Source organism: Diadema antillarum, unplaced genomic scaffold (assembly GCF_040938485.1).
Source record: "Diadema antillarum isolate AM-2024a unplaced genomic scaffold, OU_Dant_1.0 seq00000301_RagTag, whole genome shotgun sequence".
NCBI lineage: Eukaryota > Metazoa > Echinodermata > Echinoidea > Diadematoida > Diadematidae > Diadema > Diadema antillarum.
The window spans coordinates 1348032-1367588 of NW_027271324.1; the positions used below are offsets into that span (position 1 = coordinate 1348032).

At 37.1% G+C, this 19557-nt stretch overlaps 1 protein-coding gene across 1 annotated transcript in view; it reads left to right on the forward strand.

The window, feature by feature from the left end:
- Positions 1-4427: 4427 nt before the first annotated feature.
- Positions 4428-19557, forward strand: part of LOC139730335 (TBC1 domain family member 1-like) — a 102112-nt gene continuing 86982 nt past the window's right edge. The window contains exon 1 of the mRNA XM_071641202.1: positions 4428-5232. Within this exon, the coding sequence (XP_071497303.1) occupies positions 4558-5232 (675 nt within the window). The 5' untranslated portion in view covers positions 4428-4557. The remainder of the gene's footprint in view (positions 5233-19557) is intronic.

The window sequence follows — 19557 nt, forward strand, 5'->3', positions numbered from 1 at the left end:
ATTTCTCGATGCCCACTGCAGTTTTGTCAGCTACAGCAATTGATCATAGAGAGGGACGGTCGTATACATCATTGCAATACAGAGCTCAGTAATTGTCTTTCCCACAATAGTCATATGGGTGCCTCGAAAGGTAATAACGTTTCCAATCCATCACTAAATCACAGTCATTGTGCAAAATAATGATAGAACCATGTGAACCCTGTTAAGTGCGATAAAGCGGTCATTGAGCTATAGTATAGTAATTTTACATGAAAAAAAGAAGAAAAGAAAATGAAGATATCACTAGTGAGATACAAAGATAAAAGTATCAGAAAAACCTTAGTATCTACCCCTATACTTTTATCAGTAATCATCAATATTTCATCGGCATAATATTATGTTTCCATCGTGCATTGTTTGAATATTATTTTTATGGGCTCAGGATGCTGCTGAGGTCGCTTCACTCATTAGAACTGACCTAGAATTCGAGCAAACTCATCCAATGTCAGCTGTCCCAGTCATGTCCAATTGATAATAGTGTTTTTGTTGTGGTTGCATGTTGTTATCCAAGCCCCATATTTTCACTTCATAATATACGACACACAAATGTAAACTAACATCAAAACAAAACAAGACAAAACAAAACTCTTATATCTCCCATTATCTCACGAGATATTGCTACGGCTCAATACATTAGACACGATGAAGATGGGAATATAGAAAATAAAAGTAACAAAATGAAAAGTTAGTGGATGGGAAAAATGGAATCAACTACAGAGACAAAGGCTGTAAAACTTACATTAATCCTAATCACCGTATGAATGATCGCAGTCTTTCTTCAATTTAATGTTTTATTTCCATCCAATACAACGTAATATATGTATTATTATGTACAAAGTATACATTTGACAAATTAAATTGTTTAACAATGAAATAAGCATATGTACAAATAAATGTATACTGAAAGAATCAATGCATAGTTTGCAAGGACGACAAAAGAAAATAATCAAATACTCAGTAAAATAAAATCATGAAAAAAGAGTGATCAACTGAAAAGAAGAGCTTGTTATCACAATCATTATCATAATCCTCCTCTTCACTTTTCTCTTCTTCCTATTGCAATCTCCCCTTTCCCAGCGTTAGCTATATACAATTCATAGGGTACAATAATAGCAGGGCCCTCTGGTAGAGCAGTGGCAACACTGAAGAGGCTACCGTGTGTAAATAAGACCTTATTATTATTATTATTATTATTATTATTATTATTATTATTATTATTATTATTATTATTATTATTATTATTATTATTGTTGTTGTTGTTGTTATTATTATCATCATCATCATCATCATCATCATCATCATTATTATTATATCATAGTTCCCATTTTGTGTCTGATATACAATTATTGTACCAATACGATTCTTTTTAGATTATAGAGAGGTAGTGTATAGTGTGTACCAATGATTTTAAGAGAAGTAACAAGAGAGAATTACGTAGAAGACAGAGAAAAGGAGGGGGTGGTGAGGAGAACTGGTGTAAAAGAAAATGTGGTGCAGAAGTGAGAACTAGCGAATTAGTTTCGTTTTAACCCTTTACATGCTTTGAGTGCGGACTGGCACAGACAACTTCATAGCATTGTACACACTGCCTAAAGTCCCTGGTACACAAAGGGTTAAAGAGAGCTGATGAGGAAGGAAGGGGGATAAGAGAAGAGATGATTAGGAGTGACGCAGGACGTGAAAGAGGAGGAGGGGATGAGGAAAGAGAATGGAGTACCGGAGGACAGGTGGAATAATAAGAAGAGGAAATAGAAGAGTTCATGGGGATTATGAAGGACAGGAAGGAGCAGACACGGAGAGGGAAAAGGAAGAGCGGGAGAAGCATACCAGGAGGAAAAGGGGAGATGGAAGGAAGAAGAGGAGGGAAAGAAAAGGGTAAAAATAATAATGATAATAATTAAACTTCCTTAGTGCATATAACAAATTAATGTTCCCTTTGCGCTTTACAATAACTATTATCCATTTTAAACTCACATTATCACAAAAGCAAGTTGGCAAATATTAAAAACAGAGAAAATAACACAACATAAAGTGTACTCGTCAATTCACGTGACTTACAAAAAAAAGGAGAAAAAGAAACGATTTACTTTACAAATGATATGATAAGACTTCAAAGAGGATGTAGAGGTCTGACGGATATGCTGTAGTAGGTGAGTTCCATAATCCTATATGGGGCAGCAACCAAAAAGTCCTATCACCCTAAAGTTTTGTAGTAACTTTAGAAAGAATTAAGGCCTGAGAAGGAATACTAGTAGATGCCTTGTGATCTGCGATGACGTGTGGGGACAGGTGCATGGGGTATATAACTAATTCCTTGAGAAATATAATGTGGACTAATGCCATTTTGCACTTTATGAACAAAAAGGAGAATCTTAAATATAAGAGACGCTTTTCAATGGGAAGCCAGTGAAGTTGAGTATAAAATTCTAAAGGTAAATACGTGAGATTTCATTACGCCTATAATTGAGGGAGCTTTTCAATGATGCGGGCAGCAGTGTTTTGACGATGAAGGAGAGGAGATGAAAGAAGGCGAGAAGGACAGACATACCATGGACATACCAAGAAGAAGAGAGGAATGGGAGAGAAACCGACGGAGAAATGCAGAAGGAGGCATGAAGGAGAAAGCCGATAGGAAGCATATAGCCAGAGGGTTTATCTTTTGTATATATATACGCTCTATTTACACATTAAAAAGACATGCATGCAAGTATAGGCTATTTGCATCATGATGTGAGTTAACACATACATGTTACGATACACCATAGATATCACAAAGGAAAATCACAGGATTGGTGATAGAGGATGTAGGAAAAGTGTGATGTGTATACTAGATAGACGAGATAAGAAGAGGGCAAACGAGATGAAGGAAATTGTGTATTTTGTTGCACGCTATACACGTGTGAAGTATAAATACATGCGTATCCCCCACCCTTCTAAAAAAAAAGAGAGTAAGATGTAGTTCCCCTCATTCATATCTAACTTTGCAAGTACATAATTGTTCATCATGTATAATGGTTATAGTTATTAGAAAACATTCTGAGAGGTTTTCCTATTTCAATCATTATTAGCTTCACCTTCTCCTCCACCACCTCCTCCTTCTTCTTCACATCCTCCTCATTCTGTGCCTATTGTCGGGCCTCTTGATTTACTGGAGTATCATTGACTACTACATCGGTCAGAGATAAGTATGATTTGCGAACTAATAAACCAGAATCCAAGAATAGGCGATATAGAAGGTCATACACAGACAGGCGTTTTCATTGTGGAAGGTATAGGTCCTATTGAATCTCTGTAAGGCTCATGACACTGGATGCTCTTGTACAAAGTGATTCATCTTTCCATTGTCTGGACATCAAATTTGACGTTCTTTGGTTCTGAGCCTTAATCATAATGCAAATATCATCATTAAACGTCATTTTCTGACCATGGGTGTTTATAAAATTGTTTTCAGCTGAGGTGTCTTTTTTATTAGTCATATTTTTTCTGTTCATATCCCCCTCCTGCTATTTTCGTAATCCAAATTATGCGATGCATGTAGTTATGAGACTCTTTATAATTTAAATCCAAGAAGACATCTCATGCTGTGTCAATTGTTCACATCATACGCGGTACATAAATTATGCAGAATATTATAGTAAAATGACATCATTATCGAAAGCTGTTTTTAATACGACGCTGAACGTCTGGGTTGTTGGAGGAGGGCTTTACCTACGCACTTAGCTGAGTCACCTCAGTGTTTTTTCATCAGACTGAGAGAGAAGGTGGAAAGGAGACACTGCAATGAGCTTCCATTCGTGCGCTCAAATTGTCCAGATGTGAAATATTTCCCTGTCTCCTCATCAATTTCACTGTCAGGGGGGAATCCCACTGATTTGCCTGTGGTGAGCTGTCCCCTGCCAAATTTGTTGAGTGACTCACCTCATAGCTATTCTTCGGCGCGAGACATTCCGCCCAATCAATTATTAGTCCGTCGAGTTACATTGCTTGGAGAGTCGAACCGACTACTGACACAAAGTTTCTCTACTATTTAATTCGATTTAACTCGGTCAATAAAGGATTGAAATAATTTTTTTCATAAATCATATTGAAATTAAATTTGTTGAATATTATTGCATTAGATGTTGTTTTTTTACCATGAAATCTGACTAAATCACTTCGTAAGCACATCATCTTCTGCCAACAGGCAACATAACAACTACAAGTATCGATACACTCATTATCAGCTGGCGGAAATTTCACGCATGCGTACTGCCTTTAGGAGCTAAGATACGAACCAAACTCGGTCGGTGATGATGCGATCCGCCGCGGCCGCTACCAATCAATCCACTATCGTGTTGCACGACTAGCGCCGCGCCTGAGCTGCTCTGGTGCTGCATGTGAATGCCCGCTCGATCCGTAGACGTACTGGTAGCAATGCTATGTTTCTGTGCTGCTCGAGACACTTTTGTTAACCCAACATAAATATTTCCCCTAAATTACTAACTACTCTGTGGTTTGGAGACCTTTTCAACCGTCACTATGAGTTCGAGCAGTGCTGTGGATAGAGACCCGTCAGTTGAAAGTGGAGTTGGAATTGCTGAAAGTGAGCCAGATTCACCCGCACGAGCAGGAGCTCAGCCAACTTCACCGCCCGTTGTTGTCGTCGCTTCGGGAGAGGAGCCCGCGATCGCTCCGTCACCTCGCAGTCGGCCTCCGTCTGCAGCTGGTACCACAGCTACAGCAGAGCAGACTACAACTACTAGATCTAGATCTAGATCTTCTTCCCCTTCTCAGTCTTCGGCATCAGAATCTGGTAAGATGTCAAGTGTTGACGGCAAATCTTTATCCCCTCTCCAGTTTCCAAGACCACGGGCCAGCACTAATTCGAGAGACAACTTAAAGCCAATCGTGTATGAACTGACTTACTACGGGAACGTGGTGTTAGATCGCAGAATCACACAGCCAATGCTACCATGGATTGTTACGGAAAAACGACGAAATGGCGGATTGGGACATGCTCTGGTCTTACAAGTTTCTTCCAAGGGTGCACTTGGTATTTCAGAAAGGAAAGGCTCCATTCTCTTTGAACATCGTCTGCACAATATTTCAAGGTTTGCAAGAGGACATGACAAAAAATGCTTTGGATATTTATGGCGACCAGACAGCAATGAGAACTTCAGATGTTTTGTATTCCGTGCAAGTGATGATGACATGGTGAGTTTCAATTTATATTACTTTTGTTATTCCTCTCTCCTTCTTTAGATTTGATTGTGTTCATTAGAACATGCTTGCGTAACTGTGCCTATAAGAAACTGCGATCAGCCCGAACGTGAAACACTCCCACAGAATTTCTTACTTACACTACAGATTACAACTGTGGAGTGCCCCGGGGTTAGGATAGAGAGTGCCTGCTGCAATCCATCAAAACCTCAGAAAGTATCTATGAAACAATTTCTGAGCAGACAGAGCAAATATTTCTTAGACAATCCCGGGATCTAGGAGGCTAAATTATACGCTTATAACTTCAACACAGGCACAGCCATACAATACATAACATAGCATCATGTTACCCTAAAAACCCTAAGGTCACACTTTAAACTCTAACCCTAAACCCTGTTTCCAAGTTTAGCTGGGGTACATATGAACTCTTGCCTGGCTTTCCATAGTCTGTATGTATGGCTGTGCTGAAGTTAGAAGCCTAAAATAATTTAGCCCCCTAAAACCCAGGATTGCCTCTGAAGTATAGTTGCAATGACCAGATGAAACTTCTCTGGCAAAACTTTGAGAAGTTTAACTTTGAGAACACTTTGTGAAGTTTGACCCTCTAACTATTTACACTGGCAGCCAAACTTTTAGTTTCCGTTCTTGATAAGGTCTCAAACTTTTGATCACTGGTGCCCATATGCAACAAGAAAGAAAGCATACAGGTAATTGTGCTGTCTGACAGCTTACTGATGAATGCAGTGACTAGATACTACTCGCAACTAGTCATGTGACAAACTTCACAAAGTTCCAACATTTCAGCTGTGTGCATTCAGACAGCACAAACTTTATGAAGATATAATTATGGTAGTACTAGCTAGTATGGGGGTTCAGGAAATTTTCCTGGTTTTAGACTTGGGAAGTTTCTGGAAAAGTTTCTGGAAAAGTTTTTCGAGAAGTTTGTGTTCCGACTGGCAAAACTTTGATTAAGAGTTTTTGTGAGTTTGACTGGGGCTAGTGAGTTTCAGTTGTGCCAGGCAGTAAGGTTTTGTCGCATCATATACCACGTGGTAGGCAATTGAGACCAAGAACTAAAGTGCTGGTAGTGATGTTTAGATGCAAGTGAAAACAGACTGAAATGCATGCTCTTGCACTGTTACAATGTTTTTAAGAAAAGTATGTCAGCAACAATAAGCAGTGCAGACCATATCATACAATGTAAGTGGTCATTCCTTGTTAATGATAGTGATAGATAATACGTACAAAAACACATCTTTGCTACATGTTAATTATTGCTGTATTGTAGTTTCAGATTTTCTGTGGATTTTGACTTCACTGTAGTTTGAATGCAACTATGATTCCTTTATTGGTACATGTATCGGTATTCAATTCTTCTTCCTTAATACAGTATAGACTTGGGTACATTTTCCTGTACATAGGTAAAAGAGCTAAGAGTAATGCGACAGTACAACACTTGTTTTTGTTAAAATTCTAACATGATGATATTATTTGTTTATCAGATTTAAAATGCATTTTATAGACAAAGTAAGCTTTCTCACATACAGTGTATGCAGGCAACTGTATACAATGTGTAAACATTGTAGATGTGTTTGAAGTTCTAATTGTATATTTCATAATTAATATGCCAAGCCTTCCGTGCAGCAAAATAAATACTAAATGGGATAACATACAACGTGTATACAGTACGTGCATTTATGGCAATGAAAAATGCCATTACTCTGCTGTAACAGTCACCTTGATCAACACTATGACGAGTTACAAAGTGTAGCATATGTGTGAATTTGATCAAACAAAACTAACCCTGTAAATGCAGAAATTTCCACTGTACATTGATTTTCGTGTATTTCATACTGCTCATGGGGAGGAATTCTTAAACCACTAAAATGTTGTCACAACTTTCTCTGCATAACCATGGGTTGACAATTAAGCAGTGCGAATTCAAGAGCCTGAGAATATGTTTTTAGCTACTCAGTGAGAAAAATTAATCACGCAAAAGTATCAATGTTTACTGTATTCCAGACAAATGTTCAGAGAGTAGAATTTTGGTGGTGATTTATTCAGTGTGTAATTACTGTATGCAGTCATACTCCACACAAATCACCTTCTGATGACTCTATAGTAGGCATCAAAGCAGACATGTAGGTGTCATTTTGTGAATTTGCCGTCATTTTGACTGACAAAATTTTTTTTTTTTTGGTTCAATTTGTTTTTGCTACCACCATCAATTATCTTGAAATAGACTAACAGTTTCAACATGCCATAACGAAACTAGAAACTTAATGCTATGACTCTGCGCATTGCCTGTTTACGTGAATCATTTGTGGGTCAGTTTGGTAAGTGTGTGATATGCCAGTTTGCTTGCCCTGGAAACAGGAACTTACCAGCAGCCCATTTTTTTTTTTTTCTTGCTTGGGAGCTGCAAATCCTTCTGTGGGCGTGTTTCTGGTCCAGACAGCCATTCATTGGCACTCTGTTTACCCGCTGGTTTAACATTTACAGGCTATTGGGAGACTTCCTCATACAGTGTTATGGTCTGTAGCAGTCTATTATATCTTTATGTAGACAACAATGGGCGACATGCTGTGTGGGCACTTTTTTTTTTCTTTAATTTTTATTTTCCTTATCCAATATTCCCTGGTGTCTTCGTCATTTCTTTTACTTTGTTATTTTCTATTATTATGTGATAAACAATAGTACACAATTCTATGACTGATTGAGGGCTTGAAGGAACCAGTCCTGACCACTTAGGTTACCAAAACAAAGTTTATATATTTTTTTTCATGTTGTGTATATTACAATTTGTATAGATTGTATTTTCTTTGTATGTTACATGTACATAGTAGTTTACCTGATGTCACAAAACAGAGCCAGTGTCAATATGTGAACTTACATCTGTACTACTGGTAAACACAATCTGACACTAAGATACCGTGCCACAGTCTGCCTTTTGGCCAGCTGAATTTGAGATTGAGATTCTTATACACATCTCTCTTACAGTGATATATTGTAGTTGTGCTAATGCAGGCTTATTAGCATTCTTTGTTCGCATCAAGAAAAGTAATCCATGTCAAGCTGTTTTCAGTATTGAAAGCAGTGTGCAGTGCTCTTCATGTTCCTACTGTAGTTCATTCTTCTCACATTCTAAAACGTGACACGGAAGTGCATTTACTTTGAACATTATCAATGTCTTGTGTGACCAGGAAAGCACTCGTGACTAGAATTTGTAACAAGTGCCTTGGTACGAATGTATATAGTAAACTTGCATGGATCGATGTGGTTTGGATCTAACACAGAGGAGTACTCTCAAGTTTGCTTCTATTATATTTGTCTGCAGTATACATCTTAGTCACGTATTTAGTTCTAATATAATTTAGAAATCAAATGAAGTACACTTACTGTATAACATTGGGGCTGCAGTTCACATCATTATATGTAGGTACACGTGTAGAACTTTTTAAAATAGGAAAATAGGTGAACTCCAAAGAGTAAACTCCACTTAATTGGCAAATACACCAAAGTGTAGCAGAAGATGCATAAACTTGATGATTTTCTTGCTGGTTTGCCCAGATATATATAAGAGGAAAATGCATAAAAATGCTGGCAATTTTTGATGGTTGGATGCCAATTTATGTGTAGGGCACAATGCAAAATAGGAATATATGGAATGCAATGTACAGTTTCATGAGTTTTCATTTCATGTGTAACCGGTACTGTACTAAGGAAAAAAAAAGTGAAGAAGAAAAATGGTATTCATGGTCAGAAGGTTTGAATGGATTCTAGTATTTGATCTATAGTGTACAGGTATATTAAGTGCTTAGCAATAGTATCCTAGCGATGTGAATATGACAGAAAGGCATGAATAGAGTACTGTAAGTAGAACAATATGAATTGATACAGAAGAATTATGAAAATGGAAATACATGAAAACTCAATCCAATGAAATTTGTCATGGTATACACAACTGAAGAAATGCATGGCATGCATTTACAGCACATTGAATGCAAATTCTATACAATAGGCCCCTATGTACATTGAAAAATCTGCTTTAGGAGTTTTGATAATTGGTTGTCTGATCGAAACATCTGCTACTAGTCTCTTTTATTTCACCATGCACATCAACTTCAAGGGGATACTAGTAAACAGAACATTGTGTGTGTGTGCGGTAGCAATACACATGTTGTACATTTTGCATGGTTCCAGGAACATTGTTAATCAACAGCTTTATCCACAGTGTGCTAAGCTGATGCATTTTTTTTTTAGGTCCTACATTGTATACATGCTAGGAGGATGTGATCTGTTACCCATTAATCCAGTGATCAAATATCACATGAACCCAGTTAAAATTAAAGTGACACCATCTGTTTTGGATTTTGTACTTACCAATTAGGAAGTGGAATTTGGGATTTTCAGCTTACCTATTAAAAAGACACAAACAAACTACAGTATGGAATAGAGAATGCTACAGGGACTTGTGCAATGAATGCTGGCATACATATCATATAATGAAATTAATATGTGAATTCTGAATTTTTGTATGAACTGAGGTTGTGAAAAGATGTCTGAATTAGTTATCCATGACATTAGTACTGTGTAGTACTAACTGACATTCAGAGGATTCTTCCTTTTTTCCTTCTTTTGACAGAAACTCAGTTCAGCTCATGCTTTTACTTTTTTGAAAGGACAAAGAGTAGCAATAACAAGAAAATCAGTCCAATTGTCAATGGTGGGAAGAAATACAACTGTAGCTTGTAATGTTTGTATAAAAGAGGGGAAAATTAAAGACAAACTATTGTGTTATCATTTAGTCAGATAATCAAATTAACAAGGTACATGATAAAATTTGTATTCATACCAACTCTGATCACAATTTTTGGAGCTTCTATCGCATTTACCAATTCCAGTGCAGATACATGTACTTTAAGATTTGTGTGATCACTTTATCACCATGTGAGAAGGAATAAACTGAACTGTATTAATTTGAAATAGCCATTTCACTCACTGTCATTAAACTAGTACATTTGTCAATGAAATGCACAGAGTGTACTGTAGCCAACGCATTCTACAAGGCACCTATGGTGTTTGTTTCTGCCACTCTTTCTGGAAATTAATGTAATAACAATGCCCTTTGATACCCTCCTCATGTGTACTTATGTAATACCTATCTATTATCATCTCATGGCGCATGTTGTCTTATCACAAGCATTGAATACCTTTTCAAATTTATGGCAATCGCATTGACTCCACATGAAGAGCTCATTTGGCAACAATGCATGTCAGTTCCTTCAAACCTTTTGATGTTGTGGGTTTGAAAGAAAAGAAAGAAAAAAATGAAATGAGTCATTGTATACATACATATTGTATGCATCATCACCTTTTCCCACAATCATTGATTTGTGTCATTGTTTAATGCAATAATCACTCTAATTTGCACATATGTGGACATGACCCAAACTAAATATGGTATTGTCATAGCCTAAAAGGAGGTTGTGGTTCATATCAACATAAATTTTCAAATATGGATTTTTTTTGTTTTTTTTTTAAATAAAAGGAGCAGACTCAATTAAAGGAGACATAGACACTACAATGTATATCCCCCAAGCGAGGTCTGCTGTATGTGAGAATTTCAATGAAAGACACCAAAAACATGTTGACAATTCAGTATCTTTCCTGACATCTCATCAGGAAATGACTGCAGCATGGCAAACATTATTGGCATTAGGTCCTAAGGTCTCAGATAAAAATTGCAGATGACTTGATATTCTTTTCTCTCAAGGTCAAAATGTGATCACAATTATATCAAAGATATCAATTGCATCATATTATGGGATGCTTCAAGCAAAGCTAAATTAAGCCTATCATATGATTATAAAAATAGAAAACAGATTATACATTAACTTGTTTTGTTTCGTACATCAGATCAAAATTTTACTGGAACAGCTGTGTATAGTGCATTCACTTGATCAAAGCTGTTGTGTCAATTTGTCTTGAGTAGAATGTCATTTTGCATGCATTTATACATGTACCTGTGATATCATACACTTTTAATCATTTGGGTTGCTCTTCAATTTGCTCAAATTTTGATTGATCTGTTGCCTTGATTGATACTAACGTCATTCCTATTTTCAAGCAGGGTAACCATAAATTGAAGATTATGAAAGTACAATGTACAATGTATTTGTGTTGAAAGGCAATTAATGGATTTGAAAAGTTAAAGATAGTGATAATCTGAATACAAATCAAAACTTTTGTGCTTCTTTAATCCTATGCTGATGTTGCTGATTCACTTCAGAGAAGAATTTTAAGCATGCTGCTGCAAGATAAAGCAATGTTGAAGCAATATGGTGTGTGTAGTCGGGGGACCTCTGCTGCATACATTTTTCTTTCACTGTTGTACCTATACTTGCATCGTTTGCAACACCCACAGATATTGCAATAAAATGCAGGTTTATGGATCCATGACTATCATATTGTCAAGTGCTATCAGATCCAATTAAATAAGATACTGTGAATAAACTCTCAGATGCATATTACACAATCAATCAAAGGTTATATTGAACAAGTCTGAGAATACAATGTATGTGAGCAATTCAATTCCCTGTTGCAACATATTCTGCTGTGTGTATTGAAAATGCACCACAAGCATTGTGCAGTTGAATGCAGCAAAGAGAACTGGCACAATATATGTGCAGGTGGCACATTTACATTTTCTTAAAGCGTATGATATGCGAGGCCAGGTTTCCTTGGCGATTGCACATCCACTGTGGTTCGAGGAGGGAGAATGTTAAACAGCAAATGTGTGATGGGTGGAGCCATGAAGTTCAATTCGAAGATGGTTCTTCGAAAGTGCTGTCATGACAACGAATTGAGACCCTGTTGATGGAAATGTGTGGCATGTTCCTTCGCACATCCTAACCTTGGGCATAAAGCAGAAAGGCGTTAACTCCACAGACTTTGCGCTGGTTAATGCTCTTCAAATTTTCCTCTGATGATATTTCTTGACTCTGCTCTATCCCCCACCCTCATCTGCATTGGAGTAGATATTGTGTATGATTAGAACTGTAATAGCACATGTTTTATCAGTGTGTCTCCTTTGTATCAATGCAGCATGAGTTCAGACAGGAACCCTAGCAAAAATCTTGCTAATTTGGGGGTAAAGTCATCTTGGCCTGAATGCATGAATCAAATGCTCACTCAAGTATAGCAGGTCATCAATATGACTTTGCAGGGCCTGCATACATATGGACTTTTGCATTGTAAATATGAGGCGCGGAAGTAGGACCCATATTTATACCCCCGCCAAACGAAGTTTGAAGGGGGTATATAGGAATCAGCGGACGGTCGGGCGGTCGGGCGGTCGGGCGGTCGGGCGGTCGGGCGGTCGGTCGGTCGGGCGGTCGGTCCGTTGCAAATCTTGCGTCGCGAACTACTTCCTCAGTTTTCAACCGATTCCCATAAAACTTGGCACAGATGTGTGCCTTGGGTTGTAGATGTGCAAGACGTATTTTTTGACAGTACCCAAAAGTACGTTGCCATGGTAACGGCATATTATGGGCAAAAATGGGTACAAATCTTGCGTCGCGAACTCCTCCCACAGTTTTTGATCAATTTTTATGAAATTAGGTACAGATGTTCATCTGAATATGTTAATGTGCAAGACATATATTTCCGCAGTGGCAAAAAGTGCGTTGCCATGGTAACGGCATGTTATTGGTAAAATATAGGGCAAAATGCTTCATGGCAAAACTGCTTCATCAGTGTTCTTCCAATTCTCATGGAATTCATATTGAATGTTTGTCTTAGGATATAGGTCAGCATGACACATTTCTTGACAGTGACAAAAAGTATGTTGCCATGGTAACAGCTCACATATTATGAGCCAAAATGATGGAAAATTTTGTGTTGCAAACTACTTCCTCAGTTTTTGCCCAATTTCCATGAAACTTGGTACAGATGTGTGCCTTTGGTTGTAGATGTGCAAGACGCATTTTTTGACAGTACCCGAAAGTACGTTGCCATGGTAACGGCATATTAATGGCAGAAGATCAAGGAAAGATCTTGCAGATTTAACTACTTCCTCAGTTTTTTGACCAAAGCTTATGAAATGTGGCACACACCTTGATCTTGGTGGGAAGATGTGGAAGACATATTTTTCGGACGTGTCGGAAGCTGTGTTGCCATGGTAACGGCATATTAATGGCGGCAGATCTAGGAAAGATCTTGTGGATTGAACTACTTCCTCAGTTTTTGACAAAAGCTTATGAAATGTGGCACACACAATAGTCTTGGTGGGAAGATGTGCAAGACATATTTTTCGGACGTGTCGGAAGCTGCGTTGCCATGGTAACGGCATTTAAATGGCAGAAGATCAAGGAAAGATCATTCCTTGGGTAAGACTGTCGTCACGGGGCGGGGGTATTAATCACCTTAAGTGATTTTTCTAGTTTGCACTGTTTACTTGCAGTTTGCAAGCAAACATTTAAATTCATGCACATTATTATAGTCAAGTGCTCAGCTCACTGTTCATTTATGCATAGTAGACTTTGCTTAAGCCAAGCCATTTATAATGCCCCCCCCCCCAAAAAAAAAAAGAAAAAAAAAAAGAAAAAAAAAAAAAGAAAAAAAAATCAGCTTGATGAGTGTGAGACACTTTATGTATTCAGGGAGTGAAGTTTCGTATCTAGAGTGATAATGTAACAAAGATGAAATCTGATGTTACTTTTAGGTCTCATACGTACTGAGAGCCTGATGCAGAATAAACAGGTACATGTTTAATGCATGACATGATTTTAAAGTCTTTCAGTGCTGTAATATCATTATGCCTTGTCTCATGTTCAGATCAAGATTTGATTCTGACTAGCTACTACTGCTATTGATCCGTCCAAATATTTGATGATTTTGCCAAATAAAGGCAAAAAAAGTATATATACCCCTCTCAGTCTGAGCTACAATGATATTAGAATGACACTGTTTTAGCCTCATAATGATAGTTACAGAATGTCCATCAGCGACCTTTTAATATATATAAAAAAAATACATTTGGTTGATGTCATTCCTATCTTCTGCTTTATAGCAATGTATGTAATTGCCACCCAAGAATAATATAAAGAAAATCATTCCAAATAAGATATCGACAATGCCTGGTTTGTATACCATCTTTAGGTTTCTGGCACACAGTCTCCATTTCACTTTAATTGCTTGTGGTTACTTTTTGTCTTTTGCCGAAATGTCAAGTTAGCAGAGTAAGAAAGTTGTACTGGGATGAACATGCATTGTTTGCATTTTAAATGTGATTCAGATAATGCTTCTTGCTTCATTAGTGAGCAAGACGTGCTTTGCATGCGAGAATATGGTTGTCAGAATACATTTTTTTTTTTTTATACTTCCTGTAGGGAGAGTAAGGGAATTAGCATTGCTCATGAGTCATAATACTAATAGCTTATAACAGATCTCTAAAAGAGAACAAAGATGTGGCTAGTATGATTCTGGAATTTCTCCATTCTTTGATCAGTGAAGTTCTATAGCTTATCAAAATAATACTGTAAAATGCACCATCAGTTTGTACGAAGAAATTATGAAAGTATTCATTGTCCAGTGCTCCTCTTGAATGTACAGTTTGTAACTCAAATGTTGAATCTTCTTCGAAATATTTGATTTAAAAGACAAAACTACAGGCTTATTCCCTTTTGAAGTACATTGTACTGAAATTGTGGCTACATGTATGTCTTAAGTTGCATGCAGTACATCACATGCATGAGTGGTGAATGTATGTTGTGCTTTTAAGTGTCTTCATGCTTCTACAATTCTAATAGAAATTCAGTCCGTCGCATTAGTACTCTGAGCCAAAAGTCATTGCCTGCAGTGAATGACGTCAACACTTTCTTTCTTTCTTTCTTCTGTTGTTGTTGTTTTTTCCAGTGAGCCTTAAAATACCTTGTGACCATTTTCATAAGTCAGCTATAAATGTACCTGAGAAAGAGTAACAAACCAGTATAGGAGTATGTGCAATGACAGAAATGGCATTGAAGAAAGCTACATGTATATTAATTTAAAAATAATAATAGTAAAATCATATTTTGATAGCAGCCAACTTTTGCAACTTTTGTGGGATCTGTACATCTTTGAAAGCAGAGTTACATGACATGCACACCTGTTTTCTTCAATTCTTTGATAATTGTTTTCATATTTTGTTCCTAATGCCAAACTCTGCCATTTTGTAATGACAAAGGGCTGTTCTAGTGTCAGTGACATGACAGGTATTTTCTGTGATGTAAACATTCTTACACTCTTTGAGTGTCTGAATAATGTACAACTGCATATTTTAGATAGGATCATGATTGCCTTTTACTTTCTCACACTGAGAAAGCAACTGAATTTTCCCCACCTGTTTTATATAAGAAACCAAATTCATATCTGTGACATATCCTCACCAAAAAAGAAAGAAATTAACAAAGATGACAACTTTAAATCTAGAGGGGAAATATCTTGCAAGAATCACAACTTAATAATGCAGTGAAAACATTAAAATGCAAGTAATCCAATTATGCAGCTCAGTGTAGGGAGAAAAACCTGCAAATCCAAACATAACTCACTGATTAGATTACCAATCAATTGAAATAGTGTTAGATGAAAAGGAGTGTTTGTGAGAACACCATTAAGAGCAGTGAAAAGATCTGTAGCTTTCAGATCACTTGTGTAGAACATGTGGTTTATCAGCATCACTTCCTTCTTGCCAATGATTTTTCCTGTTCAAAAAGCAGATTGCACATGTGTATGCAGATAATCATCTACACTGTGTTGTAGGTAGGCCTATACATTAGGAGAGACGGGGTGCACAGTATTTGTTCCATCGGCATATTGAATTAAACATATTCATGCCAATACATATTTTTCCTGAGGACCAACATAGCAACAGCTATATCATTGGCTTGCTGCTGATGAATGCACACTTTCTGAACTTGGCAACAAGGTGGTGTGTGTTCTACTGGAATCATAGATAAGGCCAAATGTTGGCAAGTTTGTGATTAGCGTAAACAACTTTATTATTCATGATATGCATAAAATTTGAAATGTGTGTGTAATGAGATTGCATTCTTTCTTGTTGTTGTTTTTTTAATCATCCTAGGCAAGAATTTTTTGGTCATGTGTGTATCCTTAGGATTTAGTAGAAATTGCGTAGAGCTTGACGCTGTAACATTCAAGAAATCAACTCTACAGTTTGTGGTGTGGACCATACCCACATGTCAACATAGATGAATTATACCCTGCTGAGCTTGGAAGAATACCTGTATATTTTGCGCAGATCCTGCATACAGAGCCACGAAGCCACCATGTTGATATCAAGGTAACGGATGTGGTCGAATTAATAGTGATAGCTGTTGAATGATTATAAATTGATATGTCAGATCATCTGTGATCACTGTCCCAGGGGTTTGAGCTGTCAAGGCAGTATGTACATGTACTTCCTCTCTTCTAGAAAACATTGCAAACTCAGTTGTGAGGATGTGTAATGATGTTTTTGTTAACAAAACTAATATCTATTGTGACAGGTTAGTGTTAGGTCTGAATCCCCCCCCCCCCAAAAAAAAAAAAAAAAAAAAAAAAAAAAAAAAAGAAGAAACAACTGATAATGAAGGGTAGGGATATTACTATATAGATGGATGCTTTAGTTTCAGTGTGCATCAGTCATCATACCTGCATAATACTTGAGCCTTTCCCCTTGTAACTATTGCTTCGTGATGGATTGGCCCACATGTTAATAATAATATGTGGTTGCACAGTGATACATTGAGGTGCTGGGAATGTGAAACAGCATCCTGATCAAATTGTGAAATTTTGCCCTTTGTTTACAAACAACGCACATACCCTCACTTCTGCCTGGCTGTCTCAGAACAAACCGAAATCCTGACTGATTGTGCTCATGTGACTGCATGCAGCCGCTCAGTGGTGCTTGACAGTGTGTTCCCATCTATTATAAAACATTTGAACTGAACTCTCCTGTTCATCGCTCATGACTGGAGTATTTCTGTGTGACTTCAAAATTAATATCCATACAACTACAAGATTGCTTGCAACATGACATCATAATGATGATGATGATGATGATGATGATGATGATGATGATGATAATAATAATAATAATAATAATAATAATAATAATAATAATAATAATGATAATAATAATAATAATAATAAGAAGAAGAAGAAGAAGCAGATTGATAATAATTCACAATATTAATATACAGTAGTGCATTATTACATTAAATGTCTCAAAGCACTAGCAAAAACAAAATATTATTGAATTTGCTGTCTTGCACCAATGTTTTGTATAGGTGCACTCACATTTCTAGAATGGAATTTACATTTATAATATCAAAAGATATGAATTTGATTTGCTTCTCTTTTCTTTGTTTTTAGTTTCTTCTCCTTACAAGTGAGTTTGCCCCCCCCCCAAAAAAAAAAAAAAATAAATAAATAAATAAATAAAAAAAATTGTCATTCTGTAGTGGTCTCTGTTTATCCGCCAAACATTTGCCATCAGTAGGATGAAGTTAGGCAGGAAACAATTTATAACCTGACACATATATGAGTCTGTAGATAGAGCAATGAATAACATCAATTGGCAGGTGAAAAGGTTGATTATTCATGATTCTTGTTAGGGGTGTGCTGGGATCGCCTGATGGGTCATGAGTGCATTTTTGATGAGCATGTACTCATTTGTGCGAAGTATGAGTCATTCCAGCACATACAGTGGCGTACATTGTATATAATGGTTACAGATTCTTTCTAGCCAGTGGCAATTCAGCGTAAATCATTACCGTATTAAAGGGGATATTTGCGCGAGTAGTTTTTGGCATTCAGCTAGGTACGATGAATTTTATATGTTTTTAATTCAGTGGAATCAGGACATTAATGAATAGTGCAACATATGATGGGCAAAAGTATTCTAGCATGCTTTTATTTTCATACAGGTTTCTGGTCTTGCAAAATGCATGACAATTTCTACTCTGCAAACATTTCCACTTTTACAGTTTAAGTTCTCTCTGTTCTTAAAGATTTAGAAGCTGTTTCATGAAGTTTTGTAGTCAGATGTGCATGAAAGGGAAGACTGGGGTACTCTGTGATCTCTAGTATACAAACAGGATAGTACAAGCTTCATATACAAGTAGTTGGAAGCAGAATGTTAAAGATATGGAATATCAAAGTTTGATACTGAATTGTAATATATTAGGGTGCTGCAAAACCACTTGCCCTCTCATTCAGGGTGAGCTAAATTTGTTGTTGGGCGAGTGAAAATGAATGGGTTCTTGCCTGCTCAGAATATGGGGCATATGCTCAACTGTCCATTTTAGAGCAAATGGGAAAAATACGTTGTGATACCCTGATGAAGAGAAAAGGTGATATTCTGTACAAGTGATGGCTACAATGCAAAGTAGGGCAATGATGCTGTGAACCCACAACTTTCCTATATTGTTTGTACAGTGGAATATCACATAATCATTTTTCTGGTCAATAAAACAGCAACCTTTGTCACCCCCCCCCCCCCCCCCCATACAGGGTAATAATGGGATAAACAGTGTATCTGTACCCATTAATTTGATTTTCCATATCCTGTCTGTAGTTAGTGTATTTTCACTTGTGTTTGCAACAAGTGAGCGAGTTAATTATTGATTGAGTTATTGAGTTAGGACTAGAAGGGCATTCAAATTGCATGACGTCAATGACGATCATTGTCCTGCTTTTATGGTGACATGTGACATGGCATGCTGTGCAGTTTGCTGCATCTCACTTTGGAGAAGGCTGATTATGACTTGAATGACTTAATATCACATGTGTATGCCAAAGATATCTCATAATTTTCACCATGCCACACAACATATCTCATTTCAAGGGGTTTTTTTTTAAATGGTGTGCATATACACGGACAGTAGCATGTTGAAATGCAATTACCTGATAATTTGCTACGCCAGCAATGAGTGCGTTCATTTTTTAATGTTTAATTTGTTTTTCTCAGCGGCGTCTCTAAGAATTCAAAAGAGAAGGAAAGGAAAGGCGAAAGAATTGGAGAGTCTCTATAACAGTAACTTTTTTTTTGTGGTGATGTGCTGGGTTCATTGACAGTAATGTTTAGAGTTTGCCGTTCTTTATTGTCCCTTGGCAGTATGTCAAAGCACCTTTTGTTCTGTGCCATAGTTTTAACAAATCTATGGCTACTACTTGTATGCTCGGCAATTAAGAGTCTCAAGCAGTGGCTTCGTGTGATTCAAGTTTTGTGTACACTACTGTACGAGCTGAAATTTTTGCGTACAGATATTTTCG